General features: G+C 32.1%; 1 protein-coding gene across 1 annotated transcript; it reads left to right on the top strand.

Moving 5' to 3' along the window:
* Window positions 1–1,932: 1,932 nt before the first annotated feature.
* LOC120070540 lies at window positions 1,933–4,526 on the top strand. The gene is made up of 3 exons (XM_039022328.1): window positions 1,933–2,273; window positions 2,732–4,113; window positions 4,215–4,526. The coding sequence occupies exons 2-3, from the start codon at window positions 2,851–2,853 to the stop codon at window positions 4,236–4,238; spliced, it is 1,287 nt and encodes a 428-aa protein (XP_038878256.1). The 5' UTR covers window positions 1,933–2,273; window positions 2,732–2,850; the 3' UTR covers window positions 4,239–4,526.
* The last annotated feature ends 12,032 nt before the right edge of the window (window positions 4,527–16,558 follow it).

The raw sequence follows: 16,558 nt of genomic DNA, 5'->3' as shown, positions 1-16,558 counted from the left end.
GATGTTGATAGAGTCAATCACCGCTTATCAATGATGGAAACTAATACAAGGCTATCATTGATAAACGCTCATAAAAATCTATCAGTAATAGAAATTGGTAGAAGTCTATCATTGGTACTATCAGTGATAAAAATGGATACAAATCTATCAATGTTTTTTTTTTTTGCTATTTTTATAAATAGTTTGATTTTTTTTCTATCTGTGAAATATTTTCTTTACAATATTATAGAGCAATTTTCATCGATGTCAATATTTTATCGATATTTTCATCAATATTTTTTTTTATAAAATTGATACCTCGATATTTCCACTGACTTCGAAATTTTAATCCTTGAAGAGTATGAAGTAGAATAACAAAATCAATACTATAATAATAATAATAATAAGAGAAAAAGTACTAAATTAATTAAAAAAAAATTAAAGGGAGAAAAAAAATATATATATATATATAAAAAAAGCCTTTTGTGGGGGAGCTGCCGCGTTTGCTTTTCAAGATAAGACAGCACTTTTGCTTATTTTCCACCTAAAAATATCACTCTCCACTTTTACAAATTGAGTGCATATCACATATTAACTTTGTATTGAAATTAATGGCAACAACTTTTTTCTTTCTTTCTTAAACAACTTTCCCCACCTTCTAATCTATCGACCTTTAATTCTCTAATAGTGACAAAGTTGTAATTCCAATTACTATGCCATTCTTAATAAAAATTATGACTTGGATAACATTTTAAACATTGGATATTGAAATTTAGGATACAAATAACTTCTGAAAACTAAATATTCAAATCTAACATTTATAATGTCATATCTTTTTTTTTTTTAAGAAAAAGGAAATTCAACTAATTGTTGATACTTTTTTATATAATTGTCCATTCTATTTATGATTATAGCTTTTTTTTCTTAAGATGAAAAAATTTCAATATATTGAATTTCTAGGACCACATACGTAACGTTATAAATTTTAGTACTATTTAGATATAAAAATAATGCAAAAATAGAGACTAATTTCTTTAGACTAACGTCTTAATCATTTTCAAAATTCAATACACTTCTTATTTGTTTTGTTGTTGTGATAAAATTGAACATAACAAAATAGATTAAATGCGAGAAAATACTAATAAAAATAGGTAAAAATGAAAGTAGATTTGAGCTGAAATAAGAAAAATGTCAACTAATGATTGAGCCAACCAAATTTAATCAACATCCTCAATAAGAAAAAGAAAAAGCCTATAAATATTTTTTGCCTCTAATTTTTTTATTTTATTTTCTACTTTTATATTAATTTTTTTATTTTCAAAATCTAAACCGAATTTAGAAAAAAAAGTAGTTAATTTTTTTTTTAAAAAAAAGTTAATCGAGAATTCGACTCTTTTACTTAAGAAAGATTTAAATCATACTTGTGAAGAAAAAGAATTAAATTTCAAAAACCAAAAATTAAACACCAAAAACCCATTTAATAACTATTTGGTTTTTGAAAATTAAGCATATTTCCTTTAAATTTCTTAATGATTAGCATTTTTCTTTTAAGTAAATGACTCAATTTTTTAGTAAATTCTACAAATAAAATCAAGTTTTAGAAAAATATTTTTTTAATTTTCAATATCGGGCTTTTTTAAAAAAAAATGTTAGTAAAAATTAGATATACGTTTATAAGTTTAATTTTCTTTTTTTAAAAAAATAAATAATTACAAAATGAGGCTCAAATTATGATTAAATAGAATCTTATTTATTGTCTTTATAAATAGGTTATTATAATTTCATAAGGTAACTTAACTCCGACTCAAATTAAAAATGGTGTCATTATTTTGCTAGACTTTGTCATATCATAATGTTGATGTGTCTTAGAAACGCGTGTGGTAGCAATTTTAAAATTACTCAATACAAGCTTACTTTTGCTTATAAAGCGAAGCAATGCCGTTGGCCCGTGGGGACTAACAAAAAAAATCCCATTTCTTTTTTCTTTTTTTCAATCCATTTTTGTTTAAATTTCAAATACTTTAAAAATATGTAAACATTTTTTTTTTTTTTTTTCTGTTTTAAATTGTGGGTATCAGTTTTTGTTGCAAATCTCACGCTTGTCCGTATCCAATCGATCACTCCTTCCTCTGATCTGTAGCGTCCAAAAACGCCATTTTCTCATTCAATGAATGTGTGGACTCTGATTTGGCTTCATATTTTGTATTTTTTCCTCTTCTTTCTTTCTTCTTCTCTTTAATTTTTCGACTTGGTTTCCCTCCGAAATTCGCTGCAATCCCTGTCTTCATTACCAGGTGAGTTCATCTTCTTGTTCTTCTCTTTCATGGCGGTTTTTCATTTTTGTGTGTTTTGCAGAGATCTTTTTGCTAAAAAACTTTAAACCCCTTTTGTCTGTTTATTCGAAATCATTAACAAAATCGGTGAAACTAAAAACCCCTTTAATCTGTTTATGGTAAATCATTAACAGAAAGGTTGAAATTAATTTGACCCCATTAGTCTGTTTCTGGGAAATCATTAACAAAAAGGTTGAAATTAATCATCCCCTTTAGCTTGTTTCTGGGATATCATTAACAAAATGGTGGAAATTAATCAACCCATTTAACAAAAACGTTGATACTTGTAAACCCCTTTAGCCTGATTTTGGTAAATCGTTTTGAGTGTTTGATTTTTATGGAGTTTTCTAACGATACCCTTTCTACAAATCTTTTCTGATGTCCATTTTCTTTTGTATTTATGATTCTGGGGATTTTAGATCGGCCTGTCTCGGTCTGAGGTTGAGGATTGTTTGGGTTAGCAGAATCCGGGGGTATTTGTTTGCTAAGAGAAAAATTTATAAAGTTCTTGCTGGTTGTATCTGAAAGGGAGACTGCAATGGCTGAAAGTGGTTCAGAAACTGAGATAAAAGGTGTAAAAGAAGCACTCGGAACTGGACAACAGCTTCTACAGAAGCTTTATTTAGAGCTTGATAAAGAAAGAGAAGCCTCAGCTTCTGCAGCAAGTGAAGCTTTATCAATGATTCTGCGTTTGCAAGAAGAAAAAGCTGCTATGAAGATGGAAGCAAGTCAATATCAGAGAATGGCAGAGGAAAAAATTTGTCATGCTGAAGAGCATCTCACTGGTCTTGAAGAAATGATACTTCAAAAAGAAATGGAAATTGCTTCTCTTGAATTTCAAGTTCAGGCTTATAGGTATAAACTCTTGAGCTTGGGTTGCCCTGATTTAGGTCCTTGTGAACCTAAATTTGCTGATCAATTTCTACTTCAAAAGAAGGATTTGGTCTCTAATGGAGAATTTGGTGTAAGTGGCAAGGTGAGAAGAGCAAGGTCTTTGCCTCCTCCGACTCAATTTGATGAATTGTATGACAGAGAAGACGCTGCAGAAACGGAGACATATGAGATTCTTAAACCTGATTGCTACCACCCGAGTATTGAGGAACGTCCTAACCATTGCTCGTGGGAACAGATTGAGATGTTAGATGAACAAATAAAAGAGATATCTGATTCTAAAGGAAGTAGTGAAGATAGATCTGAAAGTTTGAATGTTGGGTTTGTTGTTTGCCCCTCAAGCATTCAAGATAAACCTGATGAGTTAAGAGGAGTTAAACCTGATGTAAGCCCGAAATGTTCTAGTTCTTCAAGTGTTCAAGATATTTTTGAGATCCCAGAGGCTAACCTGGATTTTAAAGCTTGTCAAAATCGAATCCAACTTCAGAAAAAGTTGATTTTTGAAGGCGAAAATGGACTAGGAAATCCAGATCCAGTGCCGACTGAACCATTCAAACTGCACCATAAAGATGAGCAAACCAGGGCAAAGAAAGCTTCTAGTTGCAAAAATCAGAAGAACAAATCATCAAAACTAAGGAGAGGAAAAGCTATAGGCTCTGGCACGATTCCTGCTCGTCAACAAATTGATGAAATTGTTGCCGAGTCTCAACCTTTTCAACAACTTTGTCACATAATAGAGAAGCTTGAACAAAATAAAACTAGTGCAAGGCAAGAGATTACTGGTTCAGGGGTAGGGGAGCTGCTGAAGGAGATACAAGAACAGCTGAATTCTATTCAATCTGAGATGAAAAGTTTGCAAATCAAGCAGGGTCCTGCACAGAAGAACTCGTTGTTCGATCTTCTGCAAGAGGTATATGCTGTTTTCTTCTTTCCCTTTTCATTAGTCAAGGCTTCCATTAATAATATGTGCTGAAAATTTACTGAAACAAGACCATTTTTTTGAATGGACAGGCAATGCTGCACTGTTGGTTTTGATCAAGCATTGTGTTATCTTCTACCTTGTCAGCCTACATCCATAAAGTTTAACAAAAGTTTTGGTTTTGACTGTGAGTTTGGTTGATGATTCTGATTTAGTGTGCGTTTGATTTTCTTGACTGGATTTTAGTTCATAGACTGTATAAAATGTATAGGTCAGATGCTATACTGTATATAAATCAAAAAAATGACGGGAGTGGAGCATGTCCTTAGCAGAAATGTATCAAAGTACTTGTTCATTTGCCTCTAAATCTGGAGTGAAATACAGTTGTCTGTTTTGTTACTGAATTTTGTATCCCATCCCATATTGTTTTGAAGTTTTTAGTTTTATAAGTGAGATGAGATATTGATTCCTTTAGGTAAGGGACCACGCCCTTAGCTTATCTCCATAATAATATATAATATTTTCCATTTTGGATATAAGTTTTTATAGTTTTATTTTTTGTTTTGTCCAAAAAGTTGTGTACGGTTGAAAATAGTTGCTCTCGTTTATATACTCTTGATATCCTGTTTATCTAACTAATGTGGTACTTTAGTTGCACTTCCAACACTTTAGTTATAAGCTTTAGACCGCTTTTGATCTTTGAAAGAAGAAAATTATCCTTCAAATTCAACTGTACAATCTGTTAGTCTTATAAAACTTCACAAGGTCGTACAAAAGTTTAATTTTGAATGATGAAATTGTTTGTGCTTAGGAAAAGATGACAAAGTTGTTATTCAAAAGGCAATTTTACTAAAATGATTGACAAAAAATACTTTAGAATCACTGCCATTACTTGTAGAATTGCTTTTAAATTACCTTTAAATGAAATAATTTCTGAATTGTGATTAAAATCATTTTTGTAAAATGTAACCAAATATAAAAGATTTTAATTATAAAAGGATTTTAACCAAACATTACAGTAGGAAGGTATGAAATTGCTCTTGTATTCATTAAATTTGTAGTTCACAATTTTTCATGATTTTAGCAAGTAATGAAAAACATGTCACTTTTCTTTTAAAAAATTCAAAATAAAAAGTCACTAGAAAGACGAAATCACATGTCTGCCTTAGAAAAGAATCAAGTCTCATTTCCCTATCTTCAAGAATAAAAAATTAAAAAAAAAAAAAAAAATCTCATTCCCTTCACCCAAAGGCCCGAGGAACTAGCCCAACATACCATTTTATTTTGAGATTCTTACCTTAAAAAAATCGAATTTGGGTCATATATTTTATAAATGTCTTTAAATTTAAATTTTTTATAGGCCTAATTACACTAATGACATACACCCACCATTTCTTTTCATAAATAGCCTAACAGGCCAAGATTTTTCAAAATAATCATGCCCAAATGTCATATAGACCCATGCCTTATTTATGAAGGTTTCGAAAATTAAAATAATAATAATAATAAAATAAACCTAGGTTTTTATGTATCTTTCCCATGCATACCCTAGGGTTTTGTACCCATGTGTCCATTGAATTTTTTTTAAGAGAAAATTGTTGGACCCTCGTTTCTTTCTCCTTTCTTCCTCCTCTCTCTTTTTCTTCTTCTCGGCGGCCCCTCAGGGACTCCATAATCTCACGTGCAGTGACCATGGACTCATGCTTCTTGGCCAAAATTTTATTAAGGCTGGCCAAGTTGTACGCTCGTGCCTTCTCGTTCGCCTTTGTCCATGCTCGTATGCCTCTTGAACATTTCAAGGAGCAGTAGGAGCTGGAATGGGAGGACACTCCTCCGTGAGGACGAATCTGAGATCATTGACGATGAAATCGTGTTAATTGTATTTTTCTAACTAGCGTAGTTCTTGCCAGTTAGTTTGTCAGCGACAAGTAAGCTAAAAGTTGCAGTAGCTATAATATAATTGCTGAAACATAACAAACTTAATTAAGTCTGCTTGCATTAAACCAGTTTTATAAAACCAATCATGTTTTAGTAAAATAGTTTAGTATACCCTAAGTTACATCTATTTTGCAATGATGCTTCAGTGAGGCAGGACAAAAGTCACTGTAAGGTGATCAAGTGCCCCTTCACTAAAATGAGACATTCTCAACAATTAGATGGAAACAACTCCTTGCAAATGAATCTAATAGTCACCATTGTTCGGTCCAGAATTTGTTAACATCCTTAACAATTATGTGTAAGTGTAACCCCTCATTTTAGGTCCTAGAGTCTCGCTCTAATGAGCCAACCTTAGGAAAAAATCGATTAGGACAAGAGACTAAAGCAACCCTATCCATTTCTGGAGATAAAATAAAGTGTTATGCAAAACTGCCATCCTTTAAGGGGACACCCACGATATCATGAGTCGATGCATAAAACTTTATCCAACCTAATGAGAGAGACCAAGGGATATGTTGTCACACGTCCCACTCCCACTTACTATGAACATTCTCTCCATTCACCTTAGTATTGACCTACCTAAATGCTACCCATAGAAGATACCCATGGTGCCTTGAGGCCGAAGGTAAATCTCACAGTGTGAACTTATAGGGAGAAATGTGTAGAGGTTAAAGTGAAGTATCATATACTCCATTTTCCTCCAACTAAATGTTCTACCTAGGGTTCATTAACTTAGAAAATCTGGCTATTGATTTTATCTAAGTGGTTTGTTTAATTTGCTAAAAAACAACACTTGCTTTTGATGATTAAAAAACTTTGATTTAAGTCTTATTAGACTCTTTAACAGATTTTCATTAAATTTACATGCATGTAACAAATCTATTTAATTCACCTTTCTAGAGGTTTTTAGGTAGGGGTGCGACGTTTCCATCGACTTAAATACCCCAGCCTAGCCAGAACCAGCCTTAGACAAAAGGTCCCTCATAGGTACATTTGTTACATATTTAATCTTTGTTAGGAATCAATTTGATCCTATTAAATCGATTTAAAAGATTGAACTTAGATTTCTAATCTTATTAGAAATGTGATCTTAGGACTATCTCAATCAAATTTGAAAACACTTTTAAAAAATGATTAAAGCCTAAGGTTTGCATGCAACTCTTTAATATTGATTTTAATTTTAATTTCATTTATCATAATACTTATAAGAAATGAAACAATTAAAACTAACATTGCAAACTAGACATACATAAGTTATTTATAACAATTAGAAATTAACCTAAGGTAGTGTCATGCTTCATGCAATATTCATTCATTACTAATATATAACTTTTATATAAACAAGTAATGAACTAAACTATAGTATACATTTCATACAAACATTCAACTTTATATTATAACATTTATAATACAAATGATGCATGAATATGCTATAATGCATGTATTCATATATTACTCTTCTATTATATGATGCATGAGTATGCTTTATGTAATTGAATCATGCATAGTAATATATTATAACACTTATAATATAAAATGATGCATGAAAATAAATGCATAACTTATGGTGGGTTTTAAAACTATATGACATACATTATGGCATATAAAATAAACATATATCATATGCATATTTAAATAAAGTTGATGGACCAGGATAGTTAATCTCAAAATCGAAAATTAAAAGGCTAAACTATTACAAAAGCTGAGTCCACCGATTCGGAACAAGTGAATCGGGTCTTGAATCGCTCGCCTTGGACCGCTCCACCAAGAACCCTTGCAGTTTGATCGTGTAGCAAACTCCTGATCGTCGAGTAATGAGCGTCGAGTATAGACGATCGTGTAAAAGCGATCACGTAGGTTTTGACTATGTGATGAGCATGAAAGTCCATGTGATCGTGCAACGTGCATCGAGTATCACGTACCATGCGATCGTGTAACTACTGACTATGCGATGAGCATGATAGTCCATATGATCATGTAGCGAGTGTCGAGTATCGTATACTATGCGATCGTGTAGCTACTAACTATGCGATGAGCATGATAGTTTACACGATTTTTTAGCATGCAAGCCTTACGTCGAGTATCATATACCCCGTGATCATCTACCCATCGAGCGTCTACGGGATCATGCAGCCAATGCAACACGATCGTGCAGAAAACTCTACACGAATGCATAGCAAAATCTAAACGATCGTTAAGTGTAGCAACACGATGCGGCCACTGTTTCGTCTTCTCCATCGAAACGCACTGCAACCTTTCTTCTGAAGCTTCACGAATGACTCAAAACCGAACGAATACAGAATCGATTGCAAATGCCCAAAAACACAGGGGCCCTTACAAATGCCAAAATAGAGATTACTATCCTGAAACATCCATCAACAACCATCCACATACATTTAACAGTTAAACGCAATGTAGAAACAAAAACCCACCAAAACTGTAAATGATTTCAATACCGAAATGGAATTTGGAATCAAAATTACAACCTGGCTTTGATACCTATTGAAGGAACTCGATTTTAAAGAGATCCTTGAGCGGAAATGGATCATCCAAATTCCATTTAGATTGAAAACATGAATTTACAGTAAACATATAGATTATGCATTATCAAGAAATATAGTTCAAGAGATTATACCTTTGAAGAACACTTCTTCTCATAAATCCCCTGAACTGTCATGAACTCGAACACAACAACCTGTAAGACTTTCTTCAAGAATCTCACGAACCAAAAAAAAGACACCACCACTTGGAACCTTCAGTATACTCGGGGTGAGAACCCAGGAGTTGTGAGCTCTGATATTTTCGTTAGTAGGGAGTTTGTGAATTTGGAGGAGAAAGATGATTTAAGAAGAAACACTATCGTATAGAGAAGCTTCTCAATTGTGTAGTCTATCGTATAGGCTCTGTCCTTTTTCGTGTAGATTAGTTATTAAAAAAAATCATATTTTATTTATTCCATTTGTCATAAAAAATTTGCTTAACCACCCATTAAGGTGGTTAGAGAGAACAAATGGATTAATTATCCAAAATAATAAGTAATATAAATAAATATGAAAACGAACTTATCATATTATATTTATAACCTATAGTTTTAATATTGCATCATATACAATATAAACTATAGTTATTTTTCTCTATTTTATGGCATTTAGTATAAATCATATTTATATTAAATTTATCAACTATGAATCTCATTCATAGAAAATATATTTGAATCACATTTAAATATTTATTCCTTCAATTAAACTAAAATGTATCAAATACATTATGTCAATTATATCATAATATATAATTTAATTAATTTAATTATATCATATATAATTAAATTCCCTCTTATTAATTTGAACAATTCAAATTAACCAAAAAACTGATTCTCAACTAAATCCTTTTGAGCTACTAAGGGGACCTTATGAACCTGTCGCTTGAAGCTCCAACAGTACGTGAATAATTAATTAAACTCTTTAATTACATTATCTACCATCTGTTAACTGTCGAGCACTCCACTAAAGAACGACAACTGCACTCTTTGCATTACAGATATATTTCTGTGTCCATTGGATATAACCAATCAACAGTATGATGACCCTTCACAAATTGCTCGTAAGTACAGTTGAGCCAAATTACCGTTTTGCCCCTGTAATTACATCTAACTCCTTAAGTACCACTAATTCCTCTAATGAACAATAAATCATAGTCCTACTATGACTAAACCTCTCTTGGTCAGGAGAGGGTGTGGCACCACATTGTTCAAGACCCGAAATCAGTTCTTAAGGGAACAATTCTTCTACTTACCCCTGCTTTGGGGAAGGAGTGAATTCCATCTTGTGTGAATGTGTTCCCAGCTCCCTAATTAGACGAATCTCCAAAATGGTAGGCTTGTTTGAGTCAGCGATCTGACCACTCTTACCCATACAAATCAAAAGACCGCCCTCATAGGTAGAAGCTCACAACTCACTGAGGATTTATGTCATGTTTCCTATGGTCATCTTAGTGAAATGTAAGTCTCTATATGAACGTTGTTATATAATGAGGCTAAACATTTCATGGTCCGGTCTTATACAAACTTCTTTGTATAGAATATCCCCGCTCGCATATCTAATACATGAATGATCAGAATCAGATCATTTGTAGCAATTTATAACATTTGTAACACCTACAAATCGGGTTATACTCGTAATGTCACAAGGATAAGGTATCCAACCTTATCCATATACTACAGACCATTTAGATTATCACTTAAACATGATCCATATGTATGTCTCCACATACATATTTAAGTTACAACGATAACCTTGGATGTTAATTTATTGGTTTGTGGTTAATGCAACTAAAATATCACATATTTCATAGACAAAATGAATAAAATATCAAATATTATTAATCACATACAAGTTTTTTCATACAAGGTTTACAAACTATAGGACCCTATGAGATTTAGGGCATTAACCCCAATATCCTTAATGTCAGTAAGGTACCCTATATCATTTTCAATGAGTAGGATAGTACCCTACATCATTTCCAATAAGTAGGATATCATCCATTATAAAGTACTAAGAAAGCTACTTTATTGTTGATGATTTTCTTGTATATACAGGGTTCATCAACGTTTTGATCAAAATCAAAGGATTTGATCTCTGTATCAAATCTAATCTTCCAAGATATGGATACCTGTTTCAACTCATAAATGGATCGATTCAGCTTGCAAACTTTTTGCTCCTGACATCGGGCTATGAACCCTTTGGACTGAGACATAAATATATTCTCTTAAAGATCGTCATTCAGAAAAGCAGTCTTGACATCTATTTGTCATATCTCATAGTCATAATATGTGGTTATAGACAAGAGAATTCTTATAGACTTAAGCATAGCAACAGGAGAAAAATTTCCTCATAGTCAACTCATTCCCACTAGGTATAATCTTTTGCTACAAGTCTAGCTTTGAAGGTCTGTACCTTTCCAGCTACATCTCTCTTTCTTTTATAGATCCATTTACACCCTATGGATTTGACCCATTGGTCCTTGTCTACGTCATTCATTGCCCGTTTATAGGATAATGGATCCTCAATACCATCATCTGGTATGACAACGTGAGTTTTAGTTAAACCCAAGTAGCAGTCAGGTTGTATCACAATCCTCCCACTACGTCGAGGTGCTTTCAACAATTGAGAAGGATGAGACTGACCTGAAGTGTTGGCTTATTCATTAACTCTTGATGAAGGACCAGTTGCATCGACAACCCTTGTTGATTCTTCAGTAGTTTCACTTAATACTATTTTTCTTCATGGTTTATGATCTCTCATGTAGTTTTCTACTAAAAATGTAGCGATTGTCGATACAAACACCTTATTTTTTTAGAGTCATAGAATAGAACACCTATCGTTTCCTTAGGGTAACCAACAAATTGGAAAAAACTTGAACAATGTTCGAAATTCTTTGGATTTGTCACTAACACATGTGCAGGACAAACCCAAATTCTGAAGAAACATAAAATCGGTTTATGGCCCCTTCATAACTCGAAATGTATTTCAGAAACACCCTTTGAGGGAACATTGTTCAAGATGTGAACCAGTCTATACTGCATACCCCAAAAAGAGTTAGGCAAATTATGTTGAAATTCGTGCAATTCACGAGACTAGTCGAGAATGTGTATGACTAAGATCAATGACTTAGCACATTCGTGGAACATATGGTTTGCCTTATAATAAAAATCTTCTAACAATATTATACGAAGACAACACAACATGCATATCCTGAATTAAAGAAGGATATATTAAAGGAGATAGAATAAAATATATTTCATCGAAGCTTTTCTACACTCGTGATCTTGAAGAAAATGACGATATCACTGTACAACAAATTTTTTCAAAAGATAACCTGACAGACTTATTTACATAGGCATTACATACCGCAACCTTTGAAAAACTAGTGCACAACATAGAATGCGATGACTTGAGATCTCAAGTGATGTTTCCATGAGGGGGAGTAAATATACTTTTTAAGAGTATCCGATTATATGAAATATGTACTATTTTTCTTTCACTAGGATTTTTTTCCAGTAGGATTTTTCTAGTAAGGTTTTAATGAGGCATATTTCATATATAGGCAGCTAAGGGGGAGTATTATAAATATGTTAAATTAGGTGTAATGTAGATGCCTATTATTAGTGTCCATTGCCATGTGTTACTTATCAATTATCCAAGTGTTGTCCATGTATCTCAAGATTACACACTATTAGTGTTCATGTAATCTACTTCCTACTTGTCAAATTGTCTATAAATAGTGACATTTGGTGGGTTATGGAAGATACACACATTGGGCAAAATCCATGAAAATTGGAGAAAGTGGAGAATTTAGATAAATTCCTTATTTTATATTTTGTTATTTTATTTTATTTATTTATATATGATGTTTAATTTATTTTATTATTATAATGTATTTATTTTAATATTATATTTTATTGGTATACATGCTCCTATTGTACTACTCAAGTTCACACCACAACAAAACTGAAAACTTGACATTTTCATCCACATCAAGTAAAAATATCAAAACAAAATCAGTAACAAACGATAATAGGGGCATAAATGAAATGATATAAGTGAGGATGGCATAATTGTGTAAATTAAAGCAATTCGTCCCTTCTTCTGCAATGACTTCAGTTCAGGCCAACTGAGGCCCAGAAAGTTTAGCCCATTTTCGGCCCATAGCTTAGTTGGGCCATTCAGACAGCCCAATATGGTTACTCCGGGCAGTTGAGGTAATTTTCCAACTCCAAATCAACTTTGATTCTCAAAAACTATATATATAACAATAAAATAATAATAATAAATAAATAAATACAGATTTTCTCATCTCAGTTAATTAAATTTCATGTTTAGACGAATTATTCTATGATTTTTTTTCCAGATTTTGTGATTACACGATTACAGAAAATTGTTCAATAGTTAGAGAGAGAATAGTCTATTTTTCACCATCCATGTAGCCCTTGTTTCCATGGGATTTCCATTTTTAATTTGACAACTAACTTAGTTTAACTGCCATACATTATATTATTCTTTAAAAGATTAAGAGTTTGAATTTCTACCCTCACAAGTCACATATCGTATTTGACTAAAAAAATAATTTTATGTTATTTTGAAATTTATTAGAGTTAAAAAATTAACTAAAAAGATCACATAAAAGGCTAAATATTTAGAGTAAGCAAAACAATCCAAAAAACAAAACTGAACGAATGAAACCAGTCAAACCAAAGTTGATCGACCGGTTTAGAGAAGATGGTTGTCGGTGGTCAATTTCGCAAAAAGCAAAACCGACAAATCGGTCGATCGAGTCTGAGAAATCAATATTCTGAATTATTCTTTTAAACCAATATGGTCGGTTTTCAAAGAAAAACAACCTCGACCAACTGTTTATCACCTCTAGTAAATAATTGAATGATTATTGACTTTTAATGAGTTGGTACTATATATATATATACTTTGGAAAGGAAATCTTAGTTTTACCTTTAATGTATCCAAAGTTTTCAATTAGTCCATTTTATTACAAAATGATAAAAATGTCATAAAAATTGATGTTTATTTTTTAAATAATATGTAGGATGGGAAATTAATCTCTAACTTTAAGATCAAACTATTAAATAATAGTTTGGTGTTGTATCAAAATATATAGGTTTATGAATATCACTTAAAAAATTTAAGTCATCCACATCAACAAATATTAATTTCTTATTGTTGTGATATATCCTATGTCCAAATATGTTAATTGAAACAATAATTTAATCAAGAATTTATTTAAATATAGTGAGAGTAAATTTGAAAGTTTCCTTGATTTTTTTTTTTTTTTTAAAATGTAGAAACCATTTTGATATGTTTAGAATAAAATTAAATCTCTGTCCTCACTTTTAAGAAAGGATTAAAATTCAAATCTTCCATTAAAAAAAACACCTGATTTTCTTGCTGCTAAACCATGTTCATGTTAACTTAGATAGATTTGAATAGCATATTTATAAATTAATGAAGGTTAAAATATATTTTTGATCACTGAACTTTTCATGAAAGTAACGATTTAGTTCTTGTCACACCCCTTCCCGACTATTTTCTTAACCTAAAAATAGATGTGAATATAGCAAATGTTAACCCTCTTATAACATCTATTGTCCACCTGAGACTTGTTTAACCTGTTCACTTGCTCATTCTAATAAATAATTATATAGCTCATTCAATTATAAACTCTTCCATACATGTTAACCAGCAAGAACATCTTAATATTATACTGGCTTTTGATTATACAAACCCTCCTCAAAACACTTCATCAGACTATTTACACAACTCCAACGAACTCGTACACGAGTTACACAATAGACCTTACAATTTCCATACCTCTCTTGAGTATGACAATAAAACCCTTATACATACTAAGTGAAGTTGTCTATCTTCAACAGCTTATGACAACACAACAGCCTTCGGAAACTCGATCGCTAATTTATTTTTTTTGGGACATAAAACAAAGAAGACATGAGCTAAAGCCCAATAAGTGGTATCTTTGTAGGAACGTATAGTTTTGCTCTATAAAATATTTTTAAACTTGTCAAACTATGTTTGCCATGTGAGACTTGTAAAATTATTCAATAAACTTTCAACATGGCCTTTATAAGTCTGTAATACCCGTAGCAATTATTAGGTATGAAAATGTGGCATGAACACAATCTCTTAGCATTTCATTCATAAAACAATGATACTTTGAAGCAAATAATCTAAAATGATACTTGACCTTAGTTGAAGTTGAGAAATTATCAATCACCAGCTTCATCTCCTTGACTGATGAAGAGTAATCTTCAACATTCAGCGTCGTTACCTTTATAACTCTCATACATGCACGAAGATATGCCCCCAAAGGGTTAAACATCCCAACACACAGCCCAAAACCTATATGTGTGCTAAGATAGGTCTTAAAGACCTATATTAGGCTCAGAATATTGGATTTCGTATACATTACCATACCTTTGGTTCCTGAAATTCTCTGATAAACTGTAGAATTTCGTGTACTTACCATATTTTTAGTACCGAAGATCCTCTATAAGTTATAGAATTTTGTGTACCTTACTTTCGGTATTGAAGATCCCCTGACAGTCTGTAGAATTCCATATACCTTACCATACCTTCGGTACTAGATATCCTATGTACCTTACCTCTCTTCGATACTGGAGATCTTAAAATAGGGTAATTACCTCAAGTATAGAATCTACAAATTAAAAAAAATCTTCATTTTTCATAATTCATCATAATTCTTATAAGATATCATTCTGATTTGAGGTATTTGGAAATATGCTAATAAAGCTAAGTTTAGAAAATCATGATTTCAACATGAGCAATTTCAACCAAACACTTCGATTTAAGAAGTGCATAAAACATTGAAGCAAATACATTTTTCAAACATAAGATTTTTATGGACCAGATCTTGTCAGTAGTTTTCATAAATCATATCATACTATGATAAATAAATAAATATATATATATATATATATATATATATATTGAAGGAACTCTAAAACAAGAGTGCCTATGAGCGGAAGTGGATCTTTCCGATTTCATTGTGACAGAATTACCACACATACATTCTAACATATAGATATGCATTGTAACACTAATTACTGGCATACTTTAACAAATAAAATACAAAAGACCAAGAGAAACGTACCAGTTGAAGACTTTCTTCAATCAAATACTAGTCTAGCGGAAGCAAACTGCTCTACGCTTCTTATCATCCAGCAAAAAGTCGCCTAATAGCACCATGATCGTCTACACGATTAGTAGCGCATGAACAACAGCAACCGAGGATGACACCACTACTCGAAGCTCTCGGTATTCTCGGAGTGAGAATCCAAAGGGTGGACTTTGATGGAATTGGTAGAAGGGAGGAGGAAAAGCGATCATGTTGAACGGACAAGCAAGTGGGAGATAGTAGAAGACTATCATATATCGGGTGCTTGTTGTTTAGAAAAAAGTACACGATCGTGTAGGTTTAGCTAAACAATCGTCTATCAAATGGTAAGCGATCATTTAGGTCTGCTCGGCGCGCTAAACGATCATATAGAAAACGTAAGCGATAATTTAGAAATCGCGAGCGATTGTTTAGTATGCGGGTGTGTGATCATTTAGGAAGACGGACACCATCGTATAGGCTCTCAACACTATGCGATCGTATATTTTCACACCGTGAGCAATTTTTCCTGCGTGTCTTGCAAAATAAAAACAATTTTCATTTTATTCTTCAGTTACAAGAACTGAATTCGAACTTTCCACTTTCGCACGCTTCCGGAGAAATACTCGGTCAATTATCTCATAACCGCTCAATTAATTAAATAATGAACATAATTATATTATATTCTTAACCTATAGTTTGATATCATATATCTACTATAGTGTTTTCTCCTCTACTTGATATAAATCATATTTATATCTATTTTCCTTCAGAATAATGTATCTCATACATTTAGTTA

The sequence above is a fragment of the Benincasa hispida genome, chromosome 2, assembly GCF_009727055.1.
Source record: "Benincasa hispida cultivar B227 chromosome 2, ASM972705v1, whole genome shotgun sequence".
Lineage (NCBI taxonomy): Eukaryota > Viridiplantae > Streptophyta > Magnoliopsida > Cucurbitales > Cucurbitaceae > Benincasa > Benincasa hispida.
This window is presented reverse-complemented; position numbering and strand designations above follow the sequence as displayed.